Raw genomic sequence first — 18,698 nt, 5'->3', positions numbered from 1 at the left:
TAACAGACGCAACAGAACACGAACGTGAAGACAAGAGCAAATAAACAACAAAATATGTGAGGTAATAAAGAAATAATGAGAAGTAAACAGAAGAGGCAGCGTGGGGCAGAGCGGAGGGCAGGTGCAGAGGTTTATCAAGTGAAAGCAAGTTGGAAAAGGTGTGTTTTGAGGGCTTGTTTGTCTTGATATTTTAATATAATTTGAAAAATGCAGTTAATACAATTTTGACTAATTGCCCTCATGCGTAGCTGCTTCTGATTTTTTGGTTGTAGGTACAGGTTGTAATTATGCTGTTTCTGCCTTCACAGCCAACAAATGGTAGTTAGGCATCTTTGAGTTTTTTTTTAATATATATTTAAATCCGCAGCAAATGTAACGGTAAACCCAATAAGAGACGTTGAATCTCTTTTCCTCAAGATTGTTCAGCAATAAAGCAGCAAAGCACGTGTTTATTTATTAGAAAGTCTGATAAATAATACGCTTTGAAAGACTTTGTCTCAAACTGAATCTCTTAGTCAACATGATAAGGCTGCATTGGTACAATAAGCAGCCGCTCCTGTATACCAGCAGTAATCCAGGACACTAAATGAGTTGTGAATACAGCGTTCTGAATGCGTAATGTATGTGCCAGTCCATGGTGAGGGCCCCACACAAGGCGACTGTGTAGGCCCTTGTGTGGCCCTGTGAAGAGTGCCTGTCACCAGTGACTGAACGTATTCTTCCTCCATTTCTATGGTGCTAAGATGTTCCTTTCCTCCCCTCCTTCTATAGTTCCTGTTTCATATGGGGTTTAAGAGAAGCAAAGGTTAGCTGTGCAGCCGTCAGTGATTACGGCGCCGCTCCTCAACTCTGCCACACATGACACAACTAAGTAGCAGAGTGGTTTTTGAAAGAACTCAAGTTGAATTTGCCTTTGTGGTGCTTTAGTATTAGTTGGTCTCATTTGGAAAACATGGTCTTTTAAAAGCCAGGGTTGGTAGGCTTGTGACTTTATCGCTTCATTCACATTTTTGCTTCTCAGGCCTGTAATCAACATTTGGACATTTTCACAACCTTTTTATGGCACATGGAGTTCTTAAAGTTTAAACATGAGGAAGAGTTTGCTCAGCATGTTGCGTTCAGTGACCCGTGATGTTCCTGACTTCCATGATGGCAAGTGCAGAAATTACATGTCCAAGTCCAGATGTAATGCTGTTTGAGGCAACATCATTGTGATCCATTTAAACACCAACATCTCTCTTGGCTGAAGTAAGTTTTGGGTTTTTTATATTCTATTCCCATTTTAAGTAATTCCATATGAATTCAACCCACTGCATTTCCAAATATGAAATATCCTTTGGCTTTAAAAAGCAAAATTCCTATTTAAAAAGTGTATCATTCTGCATTATAATGAGCAGTAATACCAAATGATATTGAATCAAGATGTTGTTCTCACTTGTCTTAGGCTACATGCTAATAATCACACCAATGAAATGAGACAACAAAACATTTATTTTAGTTCAGCTCAAAGTATTTTAAAGCACCGTTAGATGATCAAAACAACACGAGGCATGATGAGTGGATGCACTCCAGCTGTTAATAAATCCAGTTATGTGCCTGCCTGTTCACAGCAGGACATGTGGAGTTAGGCATGTGGGCCGAATTTAGTCCTTGAAAAAGCTGACGACAGGTTTCTTATTACAAATTGTAATATTTTGACCCTCTCAAGCAAATTCTTGCTTGAGCTGTTTCAAAAAGTGTCAATACAAAGGGATATTCTTGTTTCCTTTGCTGCTTCGTTTTCATGGCCATAGTTTCCTTATTATCGTTGTCCTAGTTTTTCCATTTAATATGGCCGTCGTTTTGGGGATCACCTCAGCCCATAGTGTTGCGTTTGGTGATCCAGTGGCTGCTGTCCCCGGCTGGAAGTCAGAGCGAGCCTCCCCTGAATTCTCCCGGAGTAAACACGGGCCTATAAATAGAGCTCAGGGAGAAGCAGGCCAACAGCAGAATGACAGGCATCCATACTACAAACCCCAGACTCCCTGCAGCAGAGGCCCAGTGTGCTGTCCCGCACACACACGCCCTCTAGACCCCACATCCCAAAGTCAAAGTCTGTGGGTACGGTTTGCACAGGGGCCCCCAGTGCAATCCGGCCCATCTGTCATCTTCGTTTGGCAAAACTGGCTATTAGATGTTTCCTCTCGTTACACAGTTTTAGGCCCTTGGGACGGCATCTGTCGCTGGTATGCTGCTATTCACAGAGGGAAGGTCATGCTGTGAAAGACGTGTACTACTGGCGCAGTTCATATACTTTGGATAGTTGTTTGCAGGGTTTCTGCCAGTGTACAAGTCTCCGGTGGACGTATTATTTTCATAAAGTATTTTTTCTTCTTCTTCTGCTTTATTGATTGTTTTGGAGCCAACACATTATGTATAATGCATGTTAGTCCATGAACAGATCAAGAATTGACTCATTGTTTGTCATGTTTTTAAACAAAAACACTGATTATTCTGGCTGCTTTTCTCTGTTTTATACCATTGCAAACTGAATATCTTTTGGAGTTTGGGACATGGCAAGACCTAAGCTTGTATTTACATGTACAATACTTGTATATGTGTTACTATTTTCTGTCATTTTACAATAATCCTTAGTTCATGTGAGTGTTTTGAGCCAATTATGTGTTAGACATATAAAGAAAGAATACTAAATCTTTTTTTCTTTTATCTCTGTGTTCCTCCATGGGGGCAATGTGGACAGTGATATGGCATTCAAACACTCTCACAGCGAATATTGGCTGTTCTGTTTCAACAATGTTACAAAAAAATGTAAATACACACTGAAATAATCAAAAACGTTGTTCTTGAATAGGAAATGAATGCCACCTCTTGTCGGAACAACAACAACCCTCTCCCAAAAAAGTAGCCAATCTCAAGGGAAAGACTGAATATATTGTAGAAACTGGATGTCAAGGCACCAGCAGTCTAAGCACTTTCCATTATCAGCTGTTGAGATTGTGGAGAACGCAACTTGAGTGCACCAAACCCACTTACCTTAATTTAATTTTTTATTCTGCCATCAAACAATATCCACTTCTCTGCATTTGCATCAGAAAGCTTATCATTGCACAGGACTGAAAAGCAACACTGGATAAATTCATAATAATTCTAGTCAGCTGACTCATCTAGTTGTCCTCTATTTATCCTCCTCTTCCCACTCCAGCGTGATTTACCATGACAACTGAATCAGGCGCAGCCTCGGAGGCCAAGCAGCCACAGGAGAACAAGGAGACGGAGAAGGGGAAAGCTAAAGCAGCCGCCGAACCCACCTCACCTCAGAACCAGTCGGAGCAGCTTCCCGCAGCCACCGGACACAGCACCCCGGCCAGGAAAGACCAGGTCAGCCTCTTCGTAATTACAGCCACCCCACAGTCAGTGTCTGTTTGAATGCAGTGGAAATCAGTCACCTTTTAAACATACTTTTAAGATATTCTACTAACACCTAAATTACGTATTTGAAGGTGTATTTTATGGTGTAAACACTGTGCGTATCCCTTCAGATTAGATTGAATTTGAGAAAACATACATGCCATTCATCCCACTCCTGAATGAATTGTGTCTTTGTTTGAAAAATGTTAATGCACGAAATAAAAACTGACGACATGACCCCAGTGTTCTCACTGGCGTTTATCGCCATGCAACAGATGCATCTGTTGACAAGAGAACTGTTCTTTCAGTCAATGCTCTACGCTTTAATTTTGGAAAATGGGTTTGGACGCGTATTGAAAAATTGTATTATTCCCAGTCAGCTGATTTGACTGATTCACTTCACACAGCCGTGGGAAAAACGAGTAACCAGACCAATGAAGAAAACCTCAAAGCTTTTAGCGATTCACGGTTTGAGATCTCCAGTTTAGATCAATGAAATGAACTCTGATTTAAACGACGACAAAACATTCATTGTCAGTATTTTGATTAGACTCAGGTCCACACTGCATGTTCAACCACGGGGTATTACAAATCTAAAACAAAATCAAATACTTGATCAAAAATCAAGAGGTTAATTCGCTCTCTAGATGATTTCAACTCTCTGTATTGACCTTTTCTCCCCTCCTGACAGTGAGTAATTACAAAAACACTGCTTTTGTATGCTAAGTTCACCGGGTGGGGTACGCATATGCTTCGGTCTTTTCTAGGTCATGAAATCGGAGATATACCAAGAGACACTGAAGTAATTGACAATGTGCTCAAATGGGATTTCATGCCATTTTCATATGCTGTCCTCCCAGTCACCGATGGCTGATGGATGTGTGTATGTAACAGATGTGAGAAAGGGCATGGAAGAAATTAGTGTTGTTTTTTTTAACTCTGTTATATACACATATGTAAAACCATCCGATCGCTGCACTGTAGCCTTTGAAGATTTTCAAATAATAATTGCTTTAAATCCAGGAGTGGGAAAAATGGGCAAAGCTGCATTAGATGAATGGATAATTGGAAAAAAAACTCCAGTTCAGGTTAAAAACTAAAGTGCTTGGCCCATACAATCTATTATCTAATCACTCTGCAGATTAAATTTCCAGTGCTTCGAATCTGCAGTAGGACTGTCTCCGACTTGAGGCAGATTCTTCCTTTCGCTTGTAGCTGGTGGTCTTTATTTTGACAATTTTGAAAAACAGAAATGTAATTTACAATCAGCTGTCAAAAGTCCCCACAGCCAGATGTGGACAGGCTGTACAAATGTTCGGCCTTTCTTGTGATCTGCTGCGTGTTTGAGCATGTAAATGCATTTTAAGCACGCTCAGGCTCACAGTCCCACTGACCCTGTATTGTGGCTTTCATCACGATGTGGAAAAATTGAAGCATGGAAATGAAGAAATAGAGCATGTTGAAAAAAACAAAACAACTGAAGTATGGAAAAAATTGGAGGATGGAAATGAAGAAATAGAGCATGCGTTGACACACAAATCCTAATGGACTGTAATGAGAGAGCAGCAGAGGCAGAGCGAGGTGATGGATAGATTCATTGGCTAAGCAATGTAGCAAAAACATTTGACCACAAAATAGAAAACTGCGCATGGCCGACATGATGATGCATACCCTTGAGATACAGAATTGTGAACATCAGAGACGTTTCCATGCTGTGTACACTGAGGTAACCATCTGATTCATGGTTATGGTTGTGTTATTGCATAATATATAATTATCATTAGAGATGCCCCAGTCAATCAACCGATTTTTAGCTTGGTCGACCATGACCGGTCAGCAGCCAATTGGACGAGCATGGCTAAAAATCTTTTTTTAAATGTATAATTTACTTCCTTGTGTCACCTATTAAGTGGAACCATCCCAGTATCTACGTTATTCAGACCTTATCGTGTCACACAGCGGATGATGCATGAGGCTCTGTCATTGTCGGAGCTGTGTGAATTGGCAGGAACAAGCCTGAGAGAAATCACAGCACCCTCGTGTTTCCTCTGAGACACATGCTGAAAGCTGAGAGATTTCTCTGGTTCAGCAGGGTGCACTCAAAATCTCAGTATTAAACTGCCAAAGGGCTACTTCAGTCGCACTGTATCGGTCACAAATAATCTGTCAAGATTTTTAACACATCATTTGGTAATTCTCCAATGCAGAAATGTGGAAAACTGCAATTCATCATTCAACTAATTACTGTTTGACAAAATGTGTTTTCTTCCTCTCAGGAGCAGCAGGAGGGGGACCAGGTATCCCACAGATCGTCCACCAGTCGTCTCTCCAGGTCTCCTTTGAAAGGAGTAAAGAAGACGAAGATCATGGAGTGTAAAGTCAGCTTGCTGGATGGCTCCGACTTCACACTCAATGTGGAGGTGAGAGGAAGCGGGTTACTTTTAGTTCGAGGGTAGGAAGTGCTTAAACTAGAAAAGAGCAGCAGTTGCACTTTTCACTTCAGATACTAGTTTGAAATTAAACTGCCACTGTTGTACAGCAGCAGTAACGTGTGTTAGTGTCAGTTTACAATGATTATAATTACGAAAATATCTTTTCAGGGTTTTTGTTCTTTTTCTCAATTATATTAATATTAGCTGCAGGTTAAGGATTCGACATACAACTCCTCCTCTCCACATGTAGAAGTATCTGAAACCAAGTGCCGCCCGTTTAAGAGGGACGATTATGATGAACATTGTAACATTGGCCGAGCAATGAACCCTATATAAGGCATCAAGCTGAAGCAAAATACATCTTTTATTTTAGAATAACACTAATTTTTCAATTTTGCTTGCTTGAACTGGAGTCTGAAGGCATTTTATTGGCAAAACTATCAACACTTTTCTTTGCAAAAAGGGTGAAACACGGTTAATGGAAAAGTTCTAATCATTTAGATAAACAAACAGAACATGAAACCATTCAAGCCTGGATTTCAAAACGGAAATATTATGGTTGACAGATGGCCGCAAAGTTGAATACTGAATTAATATATGAAAACAAAAGTGTGATCCACAAAGACATTGTCTGAAGGAGCTGAGCTGCTAACGCTCTTTGACTTCTGCTGCACCCTTAACTGCTATTTTGACAGCCCTTCTCGGAAGTGAGGATTTAATGGATTTCACTATACATTTACATTTGTATTGTGTCAAATTGCTTTGTGGAATTTGTCTTCCCTCCAAAGCTTCTCTATGTAGTCTTGAGATAGAGAAAATAATTCATACAACGGTTCTTACATGTTTAGTTCTTACTTCAAAGCTCATCCGCTATCCAGAAATAAACCCTCTGAGGAAAGGAGAGCCAACAATCGGTGGAAAAACACGTGTCTTTGTGTTGTAAATGTGAAGCTTGCAACACGGCCATCCCAGCAGCGTGGCTTTTATCCTCTTGTGGAAAAAAATAAATATGGAAATGGGATGTTTTGTGGAGAGAGGAAATACAGCATGAGTTGGTTGTTAATCATTATTGGTCAGAACGTGAGGGGACAGTGAGGTGTTAAATGGGTTTATTATTGTCTCCCCTGGCCGATGCAGCAAAAGAGAGTTATCAAAAGTGAAATGTTTTGATTTTAATTGACCAAGATGGTTATTTCACTAAAGCGTGGCAACCCGGGACAAAGCTGTGGATTTCACTGTTTGTCTCAAATCGCTTTGTAAGGCTACTTGTTTTCCCCAAAACAGCACTATGTAGCCTTAAGTGGAACAATTACTCTGATTGTCTATAGATTTAAGTCTCCAGAGTTCAGCAGTAACCCCACTCATACAAGTAGAGTATTTCTGTTGTAAATGTGAGTGCCCGAGGTCCACAACATAGGAGCTTCTTTCTGCCTTCAAACACTCATTCTTTCTCTCAGAGCATGATCAATTCAGGAATAAATCTGAATAATGAACTTATTTGACATTTCACTTATTTCTGTCCTTCACAACGGAAAGTTTAGCCTTTTTTCCCAAAGTTCTAGGTCTTTAAACGTTGTATATTCTCAAAAGGCTGAACAGGGAGCACCAGACGCTCCTCCTCAAATCCCCCTTTGAGCAGATTCCTCCCCACCAGGGGTTTGGATAGAGGGATTAGCTGTCTGTTCTTGTGTTGGTGGTAAGGGGTTCAGACTGTGAAATGAGAGCATTTGTTGGAGGGAATCAGTGTCATTGAGTCTGTGTGTTAGCATCATTACTGTATGTCCCACTGTGGCCAAGGAAGGACTCTTAAGGACAGGGATCATGGAAACTGGGGTCAGTCTAGACTTGATGCCCTTGAAACGGTGACGAACAGGATGCAGTGCTGATGGATTACGTGCATTTGTTCAGGACCGTGCACTCACGACCAATTAGTATGTCAATGGGCACTCGCAGACAATATGCTTCAAGTCATTATCCTTTTTCTGAATGTAAAATAATATACATTGACCTCACTGGATTAAAACTGCTTTCACTTCAAAATTAATTGAAAGGTATTTTAAAGGGGAACGCAATCATTTAAAAAAAAAATTGTATTTCCATAAAGGTTGGGGACTTGAGAGAAAGATTTAACAACAGACAGCAACCAAATCTGATTTAACAGTCTTTTATAGGCTCTAAATTTTGATCAGTTGAAAAACTCAAAGGCGTATTTTACATCTAGAAGTATTAGAAGTATTAGATTATTCCATTCATAAAAAAATGACAATGAAATAAGCTCCATTTGCAAAACCTCAATAGGAATGCAAATGTGAGGAATTACTTTAAGTACAGCCCAAGTGCACGTTCACTATACCTAATGGGGATAGGGACTGGATTTAAAAAATATATATAAAATTGAAATCCAAATAACAACTGTACTCTGAAATCAGACCCGCTTAAGGACACTTGAACAAGCCTTTGCACTGTCAGTTCGCAACACTCTCTGGATAACTGTTCCGTCTGCTTTTTTCATATGGTCGTGACGGATGCAGACATAAGATATGTCCGCTTATTGTGTGTGGCACTGATACAATTGAGGTTAGAGGATTGCCGGTAATTGCCAGGCAGTCTTCCTCCTCCCAATCCTATTTGAAACTGGTCCAGAATGTCAGGATTTGACACTTTTATCCCCCTGACCTTGTAGTTTTCCCAGCTCAACTCAATTTCAATTTCCTGTCTGAAGGATGTCTGCACTAATCAAGTCCGATACTTTTCTGTGACACAGCTGCTGCAGCGCCCCTACCTCTCTTCAGACGATGTTACGTCTCAGTGGAAATGGGTCAAATCCCACGTCTCACTCGTTACAAATCACAGGCATATTTTTGAATAGCATTTTGTACAATTTATTTCAAATTAGTTGTCAAAAAATCTTTTGTTTTAGCCCCTTTTTAAAATCATGGTTGGGTGATGCAAGTTTCTCTAATCCTTGTGACTTTCCAAACTCACTGCAGCTACTGCTGTTGTTTGCTTTTTAGATTTAATCGGGAATTTGATCAAGATTGATTGATTTCTTATTTGAGATCAAATTTCCTTCTGATCTCATTCTCTTGAACAACCCTCGGAAAGACGTAACAGAAGCCATATCTGTGTCTGTGTGTGTGTGTGTGTGTGTGTGTGTGTGTGTGTGTGTGTGTGTGTGTGTGTCAGTAAAGCCAAAGTGTTGCGTTGAGAATCCACTGTCACAGCAGGGCAGCAATAGTCTGTCACGACTCTGCTAATTCCCTCAGAGATGTTCTGGCAGGATTAACTCTCTGCCACCAGCAGCTTTATGTCTCTGTTATAAATCACGCAGAGACACTACAGAGTTCTCATCATAAAAAGGACCAGTGCACGCTTAAAATGTGAAAGAAAAATGTACCATATGTGTTCTGGATTACTTCTACATACCAGCCAGATATGTGTGTTTATTTCCATCTGGACCCTCATGGCATAGGCTACATTTGACAACAATTCGACAGAAGGTCTAGAATAAACAGGCAGTGGTTCTCAATAAATCCAGCCGTGAGGAGCTGCTTTTAACTCGGGCCTTGAAATATCTCATGCGAGCTGGCCGAATGAGTCTGTGAAGTCCAACCGCCTCCAGCGGGGGAGACAGCAGCGCTCCAGCCATTGACATCCAGCACTCAGCGAGAGACATACAATTGATTGGTTTTAAGCGTTCACATTGCTGATGTTCACCTTCAGCTCAGGAATTTGAAGGTGTATTTATACTACCATGCTTTTTATAGAAGCAATCGATCCATAGTGGTCCAGTTAGTCAAACGTTGCTGCAATACCTTCGAGGGTTAACTCCTGCATGAGGGGCTCTGTGATGCAGCAGATTCATGTGCTGCATCATCATGCTGTTTTTATCATTGAAGGTTTTGATTTCATATATATCTGTTTTCTGAAAAAGATATTTAGTTTTGTTCAATTCTCTCAGGATGAGTCCAATGACATGTTTAGATAACACAGATGGTAAAACAGCTATGTTTCATTTTGTGTTTGTTTTTTGTTCTCATGTTGTTGTTTATGTGTTTTGTCTTGATAACTGTTGAATATAGTGTAAGTTCCCAAATATGAACAGCCATAACAATAGGAAAAGTCCTTTCTTATACACTATAACCCCCCGATGCTGTTGGTATAATCATTTTTAAATGATACTCTCTGGTTCGTAAAAGATGTGATGATGACTTTCAGTGTACCCTTTGTTAATTATGTTTATCTTGTGTGTTTTTTTCTCACAGAAACGAGCAAAGGGCCAAGTGCTCTTTGATAAAATATGTGACCACCTCAATCTACTGGAGAAGGACTACTACGGCATCACATGCAGAGATGTAGAGAATCAGAAGGTAAAGGAAAAACCAAAATGGGCTAATTATCAGTTTTATGAAATTATTACTTTTACATTAAGAGTTGTATGATTAAGGTAAGGTTATGGAAGAGTCAAATATGCTAAAGGACATTGAATAACGTGTAAAGCTTTTAAAAGTCCATCTATAAAAGTGCACTTGAGGAAGCAATTGAAGAGAAACATTGTTTTTTTATTAATTTGTTGGTAAATCTGTCACAAATGTGTTCATCTGTGGTTGTCTTTTGCAGAATTGGCTAGACCCTTCCAAGGAGCTAAAGAAGCAGATCAGGAGTAAGTCTAGTAATCTAATAAAGCTGCTTGAGTGTTTAGTGCTGTATGCAATTGTAAAATGCTGCTTTGATAATTCAATGTTCTTTCCACTTCTCAGCCGGTCCCTGGAACTTTGCTTTCAACGTCAAGTTTTACCCTCCAGACCCCTCCCAGCTGACTGAGGATATCACAAGGTGAGACAGCAGCTAAACTAGAATTGAACTAGTATGTGATTGCTAAAATTAATAGTAAATAATCAAAACAGTAGTATTAGTATCGATAGTTTAAATGCGAGTATAAATGCTAACCGAACAAACATGAACATCTACACCAACAAATACTTAGCATAGCATACCCGTATGTAGCTTTTAATAGTACTTTTAAGTTGACTTTGAGTTTCATTGGTATTTATTTATTTGAATGCCTGAACATGTCTTAGTAAGGAAACATAAGACCATGCAGATAATTATATATTTTAGTTTGAACTCCAAAGGTTTACAAAGAATATCCCAATGTTCTATTTTTTAATAAAACAACTAATAAACTGTTTTATTGGCCTCTTCTTCCTCTCTCAGGTACTACCTGTGTCAGCAGCTGAGGGATGACGTGGTTTCCGGCCGCCTGCCCTGCTCCTTTGCCACCCACACGGTGCTGGGTTCCTACACAGTGCAGTCTGAACTAGGAGACTACGACCCTGAGGAATTAGGCAGCGATTACATCAGCGAACTGCGCTTCGCTCCCAACCAAACCAAAGAGCTTGAAGAGAAAGTCATGGAACTCCACAAGACCTACAAGTTAGTCTCGGCATCATTACCGCAACTCATTGTGATCCTGAGCTTGAAATGCTCGGCGTATCTTTTGATTAAGAATGTACTCTTCAGTTATGCGCTATGCTGCCTCTGCAAAAAGAATGGATATTAGGCATAATTCAAAAATGTATAAAGTTTCTGGTGTGAGAAAGATGATAATAATAGAAGGTGAATTCAGATGAGCATATCAACATTAGTATCAACTCTGAGCTTTTCTCGTCTAGATTTAAATATAAAAGAAGGGGATAAAAATAGAATATGTATTCCATCCTCCATCCTCAGTGGAAACTATTCCCTCACAAAGAGGACATGTAAAAATCATATATATATATATATATATATATATATATATATATATATATATATATATATATATATATATATATATATATATATATATATATATACTGAAGCAACAGTATCTAGTTTCATGACATCAATAAATAGGATTTTAGGGCCTTTAAGCCCTGAATCTGAGAACCCCAGCTAGTTGGAGCACGTAAGTGAATGATTACAGCCTGGAATAATACTCTGAAATGCAGCATGTCTCCAGACATTAGATTCATGTTTTACTATAAATGGATATAGCTGGTGTTTTTTTTGTCTGAGCCATTCGTTGTCCCTGTCTTACAATTATTTGATGCAGTCCTGCGTAGCCAATTGGATGGAGCAAGGCAATTAATGTCTCTAAAGACCCATCTCGCTAAAAATGGTACTCTGTTGCACTTCAGTTAAAAGCATCCATAAAAACCACCATTTTCCAAAAGCTTTTATGCAATAAAACTGAATTATCCCTGTTTTAGATCTTATTGGTCTCTTATCTCTCAAGTGTTGCATATTCACATTGCTCAGAGAGCATCAAATTACTTTGCTATACTTCTTCTTGTTTTATCTTGTCTGACCAGTTTTGTTCTATCAGGGGGATGACACCAGCCGAAGCAGAGATGCACTTCCTGGAAAATGCCAAGAAGCTGTCCATGTACGGCGTGGACCTCCACCACGCTAAGGTAACGAGTCACTACAGACTTTGTTTTTCAATGGTCAAACTGAGCATCTAATGAAAATGAACAATGATTTGGAGACGTCCAAATTGTTAATATCATACTGGGAAATCTTTTCTTTTTTTTTACTGAAGTTGTTGCTTCCTTTCACAAGTAAGCCAGGGAACTGATTCAAGTGGTAAAAAAATAAATATAATGTATATGCAATGAAATTGATATACATGTTTGTGTGAAGATTGATGCCACATGTCTGTACTTTAAATAGGAAGATACAGTAAAGTGAGTCTGTTCGATTTGCTTTGCACAAAGAGTAGAAAAAGGGGAAAACTTCTATCCAAGCTTTGTCCAAAGCGAACAAAACCCAACTACCAGCACCTCTATAGCTCACTCGTTAACTTTCTTTTACATTTCCATGCTGGCTCTTCCCCCTTGTTTCTCGTCTTTGTGCAAAGCTAACTAGATCCCTGCTGTAGCTTCGTGATCACAGGACAAACATTAAATTGTTCTTTTAATTTTACACTCGGCAAGAATGGGAATTTCTTTTACGTAACGTTTATTTACCAACATGCTGAACTATTATTTTAAGTTGTAGTCTACACTAGAATGGCACTCATGACTCCAGTAATATTAGTTGTTTCGAAGATGTGTTAAAGGGATAATTCAGATAATTTGAAGTCGGGCTGTTTAATTATCGGTCTATACTCTCTGTATAACATACAGTGAATAACAGTCACCCGCCGTTTGGAGAAAGATGAGGAATAAAGCAATGTTCTGCTGAGGACGAGTGCAGCAGTTCAACTTATTTTTTTCCACCTAACAAAGGCCTTCCAAAAATGAATATCAGTGTATACATTTATAATATTCTTTTGATTGGGATCTGAACTGAAAGTGAAACTTCTCAATGGGGGTTGTGGCCCCGAAGAGACCATAAATAAATTCAGTTTCAGTTCCACGTCAGGCTTTGAGACACTTAAACTGATATTGATTTTGTTTTAGTCTTTCATTTCTGTGGCTAGAATGTGGCCCCTGTCCACAGCAGTACATTGCTTTGCTTCTGTGTTGTAATCCGAACCATGTGTTTTAAGAAGTATGCAAGTAATATGTTAAACATAAATGTTTCTTTTTATGCGAGATGAAACTAACACATTCCACTCACGCAGTCAAAAGTGACGCTTTGCTCCACAACACCGCTGCTTCAAAAACATGCCGGCTGCCACAGTAACGCCTCAGTTTAACATGCCTCTGTTTCGCTGATTGATTGACTCTTTGTCAATGCTGCCTCTGTGGATTTGGGGGCTGAAGTGTGTAGGGGTCTTGAGCCAAGCTTGACTTGAATGATTTATTTTTTTGGGCCATTTCTAATCCGCCGGCCAGATGCGATCGAACACGTCATTAGAGCACAAGCAGTAAAGATAGAGCTGCATTACAACTGCAGGACCGCTGTCTTCATGAAAGTACATTACAGTCATCAGTCTTGATATGAATTTGTTATCAAAGTGCTTTGAAGGTCACATTGGATATATATGAGCAATGGAGAGGATATTGCCGTCACAGATTTAGATCAGAATAGAGAAGATGACAGAGATGAAGAAGCGGCCTTGATCAAACTGGGTAGACATCAATGCTAACTGTTTGATATGTGAGTCAGTTTTATATACACAAGAAAAATATGTACATATCAGACCAGCATCCCTATTTTGTCTTCTCTCCTCTCTCATTAAATGCAAAGTTGGTAGGGAGTCTCTATGAATGCTTGGCTCCAGCTGAGGGAGAGGTAAGAGGCTGCATCTCATGTGCTTACCTGCGTGTGTGTGTTTGGTTTCTACTCGTGCATGGTTACATACAAAGTTGTCATTTCAACATCCCACTCAGACCGGTTGTTCCTGCTTTGTACCAACGCTTCCCTCTCAAAAGTCATCATTGGTTTCACCTGCTCATCTTGTGCTTTGTGTAGTGAAGAGCATCATTTTGTGCTTCATTCACCATTTCCCAAATCTTCACTGTTGCTTAAGCCATTCAGTACCTTTTTATCCATCTATACAATATTACCACAGCCTGCATAGAGAAGATAAGAGTACCATATGCCTGATTCCATTCTCCAATTGCCTGCTTTACCCTGTTTTTATCACAAACCTGTCTCTATTAAATTCTACTTTACCCTGCTGTGCATTGGCTCATGGACCTCTTGTATAACCTGTAGAGTTAATGGAAGCTTAAGTTGTGTAGAACACAAAATGAAGAACAATGATGTGGTTTATGGCTTCATCTGTGAGAGTGCCAGGAATACTTTGTACAAAGTGACACATTGTGAAGGAATTCCATTGGAATTTCATATTTTATTTTTTCTGCCATTTCTTGGTGCTTGTTGTTCCAGGACTCTGAGGGAGTGGAGATCATGTTGGGAGTTTGTTCAAGTGGCCTGCTCATCTACAGAGACAGGTTGCGAATTAACCGCTTTGCTTGGCCCAAAATCCTTAAGATCTCCTACAAGAGGAACAACTTTTACATCAAAATCCGGCCTGGCGAGGTGAGAACAAAAACAAGCCTTGAAAATAACTGTTAGGAGCTGGTGGATAATCCTGGCATTTATTCAATATGTGTCTGCTGTACAGCCTGATCCACCTCTGATTCTTTGTTTGAGCTAACCCTTAACCTCTATTTCAGAAGAATGTTACAGGTGCACCAAACCTCTGAAGTGTTGCTGTTGATTGTTGATTTTTTAATTTCAGTCCTTTACTTTTTGGACCCAACATAAACACACTTGACTGATCTTTTATAAAGGAAATAAAGGAAAAAGGAAATAAATTAGATAAATAGTTTTATATTTGCTATGTGTGTGCTGCAGAGCTGTCTTAATGTAGGATATATCAATCTTGTATTCGGATATAGATATGAAAAGATCTGTAGCAAATGTACTGAGACACTGGGCTCGCTATTTCTATAAGCAGTTACTTTTTTGCTTATGTAAACAACATGTTAGCATTTAACATAGAAACATGCATCAGTGTCTGTAGCGAATCTCACCACAGTGTTTTGTCCCTGTTGCAGTTTGAGCAGTTTGAAAGCACGATTGGCTTCAAGCTTCCAAATCATCGCGCTGCCAAAAGGCTGTGGAAGGTCTGTGTTGAGCACCACACCTTCTTCAGGTAAGAAACAGAGGATCTTTGACTGCGATAGCAAAGAGCATTTGAAGCTGCTGCGAGATGTCATTATGTTGTCCTGTGCTGGTATCAGGTGCATGTTTATTAGCAGTAATTAATGATTCAAAAACATTTCCCTTTTACGGCAAAAAGATGGTAGTTCTTCCAGAGACCCGCCAGCACAAGCTCCTTTGTTTGCCCAAGTCTTTGACATGCTTTGTTGTTGATGGGTCACGGCCATGCTACTACTGTAAACACAAGTTTACTGATAATCATGTGGGAGGATGTCTTTGTTGTGAAATAGAAGCACTGCTCAGAGTGTCTGTAATTGTTGCCATTTGGACAACATGTGAAGTTGCTTTGTGCTGCTTTAAGCAAAAATTGGTCTCTTGGGTTCTTTTGAGTAGCGAGCCAAGCCCGACGGCCCTCTGGAGACTATTCAAATGAGTAGGAGTACCAATGTTTTGCAGTGCATAGCTTGAACTGTTTCTGTTTTGATTAATGTGAATGTTTGTAACTTCTGACAGACTCATCTCTCCCGAGTGTCAACCGAAGAAGTTCCTGAGCCTCGGCTCCAAGTTTCGCTACAGCGGCAGAACGCAGGCTCAGACTCGCAGGGCCAGCTCCATGATCATCAGACCTGCTCCACTCTTTGAGCGCTCCACCAGCAAACGCTACAACATGTCCCTCAGCTTAGATGGAGGTGAGGAGCAGTTTTGATAAATGGCGGACCAAAGGGCCACCCAAGTGGAATTTTTGTAGACGCTTCTTTAATTTGAGATGTTCCTAATTTCAGATGTGATTGTTTATGGTGTCTTTTCTGAAATCATGTCTCTCTAAAAGATGATGCTGCTGCTTTCTGTGTACTGAACACAAAAGACAAATTAGTTTTTTTGATTCTCTTTTTATTTCTTAGAAAAGGAAGACAAATTTTCTTTGCACATGAAAGCCTGCAAAGATTGAATGTCTGAGACATTTCTGCAATTAAGGGACACAGCCACAATGGGTATTTAACAACAATGTGCAGGAGATTATCAAATCCTTTATTCCACTGCTCACACTTTTCCCTGGCATTAAAATAGGGACAGGTATCCATACAACGTAAAACGTTTAAAAATAGGTATCCATTAAACGTCACTAGTTCCAGTCCGTCACATCCAGCTTTGTCTTCCTGTCCTCCAGCTCCCATTATGGAGAACCATGAGACTCTCATGAAGGACAGTGCCGCTGATGGGGCAGCAAAAATCATCACCAAGGGAGACATTATCACCACGGTAACGACGGAGAAGAAGGCAGAGGAAGAGAAGGCGGAGCAGGATGACGCTCAGACGGATGCTGTTGAGACGCAGGAGCCGACTGCCACAACACCGCTCAGACATGACACAAAGGTAAACTGCTTTCGAACCGGTTCAGTTCAGTCCGAGCTGCATTTACTTTGGATAAAGAAACTTTCTTTAGGGTTTACTTGTGTTTTTGTTTGATTCAAAGAAAGTTATAATGGGTGAATGTATGCAAATACGTACGCTATCAGGTTGTCAAAGAAACGGATGGGGTTTCCGAAAAGCTGCTTTTGATCTTTTTAAGTCCCTTTTTTGAAATTTTAGTTTTGTTTTGTTTGTTATTTGAATTTTTAAAGGCTGATGAGAGTTTCCCAGTTGCTTTCAGCTTAACCCTCTGCAGCAGACAAGGCCTAAAGTGCTTCTTCTCATTTTGTGTGCGCTTTACTAATTAGCTTTTCTTTTCTTGTCCTTCCTTTGACCCCACACTATACTCGTGTGTGTATGTGTGTCTGCTCATGCGTATTCGCCCCCTTCCCCTTCGCACATCTCCATTTATACACTCTCTTCGTTGACATTTCCCTCCATCAGTGCTCCTCCCATGTGTACACAACCGATCCCCTCCGCTCCGAGCTCTCACTCCCCTCATCTCCTGTTTCATCACCTAAAGTACGGCGGAGGCGCAGGGAGAACATGCGTAAACGGGCCTCGTCTGTCAGTCCAGCCAAGAGCAACGATGGGTGCCGCCGCCGGCAAGCCCTCGCCGACCGCAAGGCCGCCCTGCTGGACGAGCAGGTGCTGCTGCTCTCGGCCCGCAAGCAGAGGCTGGAGCAGGGCAAGAGCCGCGGCGGCACGCTCTTCTCCTTCTCCCTGCACCTGCCCGATATGTCCGCCTTGCTGGATGAGGACGGCTACATCTCCTTTCCCGATATGTCGGAGATGCGCTTCCTCCCTATGTGCGCGCAGAACTTCCTGCCGATTAAGTCACCGTCACTCATCCCCTGCTTCCTCTTCATTTTCTTCTTCCTGCTATCCACCTCCTTCTCCGTCCCTTACGCCCTCACCCTCTCTTTCCCCCTGGCACTGTGCCTCTGCTACCTGGAGCCCAAGGCAGCCTCCCTGACCGCTTCCATAGCCCAGGGCTACCATGACCATGACAGTTCAGAGGAAGAGGAGGAGGAGGAGGAGGTGTGTGTGCGTACGTCTGTATGTTCCAGTACCCGCCTCTGGCTTAGATCGATAGTTCATTACAACAGTTAACCCCTATTATTCTGTCCTGTATCCCGCTCTGCTGTTTCACCAGTTCAGAGCCGACCTGGAGACTGTGTCTGTCCCAGTGTCTGTCCCAGTGTCTGTCAGTTCTCCTACTTTCAGAACCTCATGTCTGCCCGGTCACACTCATCCTTTAGACTACATTCTCATCGGCATCACACAGAGATGAACCTGCAAGTCCCACCATTTTCATATTTGATTGGCTGGCATTGAATTTCACCTTAACAAGCGGGTTAGACACAAATATCGGGGACTCTTTACTCACATCAGCTTAAATTTTGTCATCTTCTTGAGACATTTACAACATTTATCCATACGCTTTAATGAGCATTACTAACAAATCACCATGAAATAACTGTCATGCACAGCGTGAAAGAGTTCATTGTGTAAATATTTAAATATTAAACTGTTATTATTATTATTATTATTATTATTAATGAAAACGATGATTTGAAGAACTATCTTAATTTCGCCAATGCAAATATCACAAAATATCATATTCTGAAGCACAGCTTTGTGCCTAACCCATCTCAGTGTTATCATCCACATTCATGGTATCGCAGTGTAGAAAGTGACTGCTACAAAATCAACAGCTGCTGCAGAAAAAGCACTATACACGCAGTCTCTCTGCATTGCTGTCTGAGTCAAGCAAAGCAGCACAAAGTAGAATGAATGATTTAAATTTGAACTGCTGAAAAGGGATGAAAGCAGACTGTA

General features: G+C 40.6%; 1 protein-coding gene across 7 annotated transcripts in view; it reads left to right on the top strand.

The window, feature by feature from the left end:
* The window catches only part of LOC137781972 (band 4.1-like protein 3), a 37,050-nt gene that overhangs the window by 5,792 nt on the left and 12,560 nt on the right, over positions 1 to 18,698 (top strand). For 3 of the 7 annotated variants that reach the window (XM_068571015.1, XM_068571014.1, XM_068571013.1), the window contains exons 2-14: positions 3,203 to 3,378; positions 5,685 to 5,828; positions 10,106 to 10,210; positions 10,461 to 10,503; positions 10,601 to 10,676; positions 11,058 to 11,276; positions 12,211 to 12,298; positions 14,022 to 14,066; positions 14,667 to 14,819; positions 15,341 to 15,438; positions 15,960 to 16,135; positions 16,615 to 16,820; positions 17,301 to 17,897. In XM_068571015.1, the coding sequence (XP_068427116.1) occupies positions 3,214 to 3,378; positions 5,685 to 5,828; positions 10,106 to 10,210; positions 10,461 to 10,503; positions 10,601 to 10,676; positions 11,058 to 11,276; positions 12,211 to 12,298; positions 14,022 to 14,066; positions 14,667 to 14,819; positions 15,341 to 15,438; positions 15,960 to 16,135; positions 16,615 to 16,820; positions 17,301 to 17,897 (2,115 nt within the window). In that variant the 5' untranslated portion in view covers positions 3,203 to 3,213. The remainder of the gene's footprint in view (positions 1 to 3,202; positions 3,379 to 5,684; positions 5,829 to 10,105; positions 10,211 to 10,460; positions 10,504 to 10,600; positions 10,677 to 11,057; positions 11,277 to 12,210; positions 12,299 to 14,021; positions 14,067 to 14,666; positions 14,820 to 15,340; positions 15,439 to 15,959; positions 16,136 to 16,614; positions 16,821 to 17,300; positions 17,898 to 18,698) is intronic. The other 4 variants (XM_068571019.1, XM_068571017.1, XM_068571016.1 and 1 more) reach the window with 3 other exon arrangements.

The sequence above is a fragment of the Clinocottus analis genome, unplaced genomic scaffold, assembly GCF_023055335.1.
Source record: "Clinocottus analis isolate CAN_PGR_092001 unplaced genomic scaffold, fCliAna1.0.p SCAF_11, whole genome shotgun sequence".
In the NCBI taxonomy this organism is placed as follows: Eukaryota; Metazoa; Chordata; class Actinopteri; order Perciformes; family Cottidae; genus Clinocottus; species Clinocottus analis.
The sequence above is the reverse complement of the archived record's forward strand: the minus strand, read 5'-3'. Positions and strand labels throughout refer to the sequence as shown.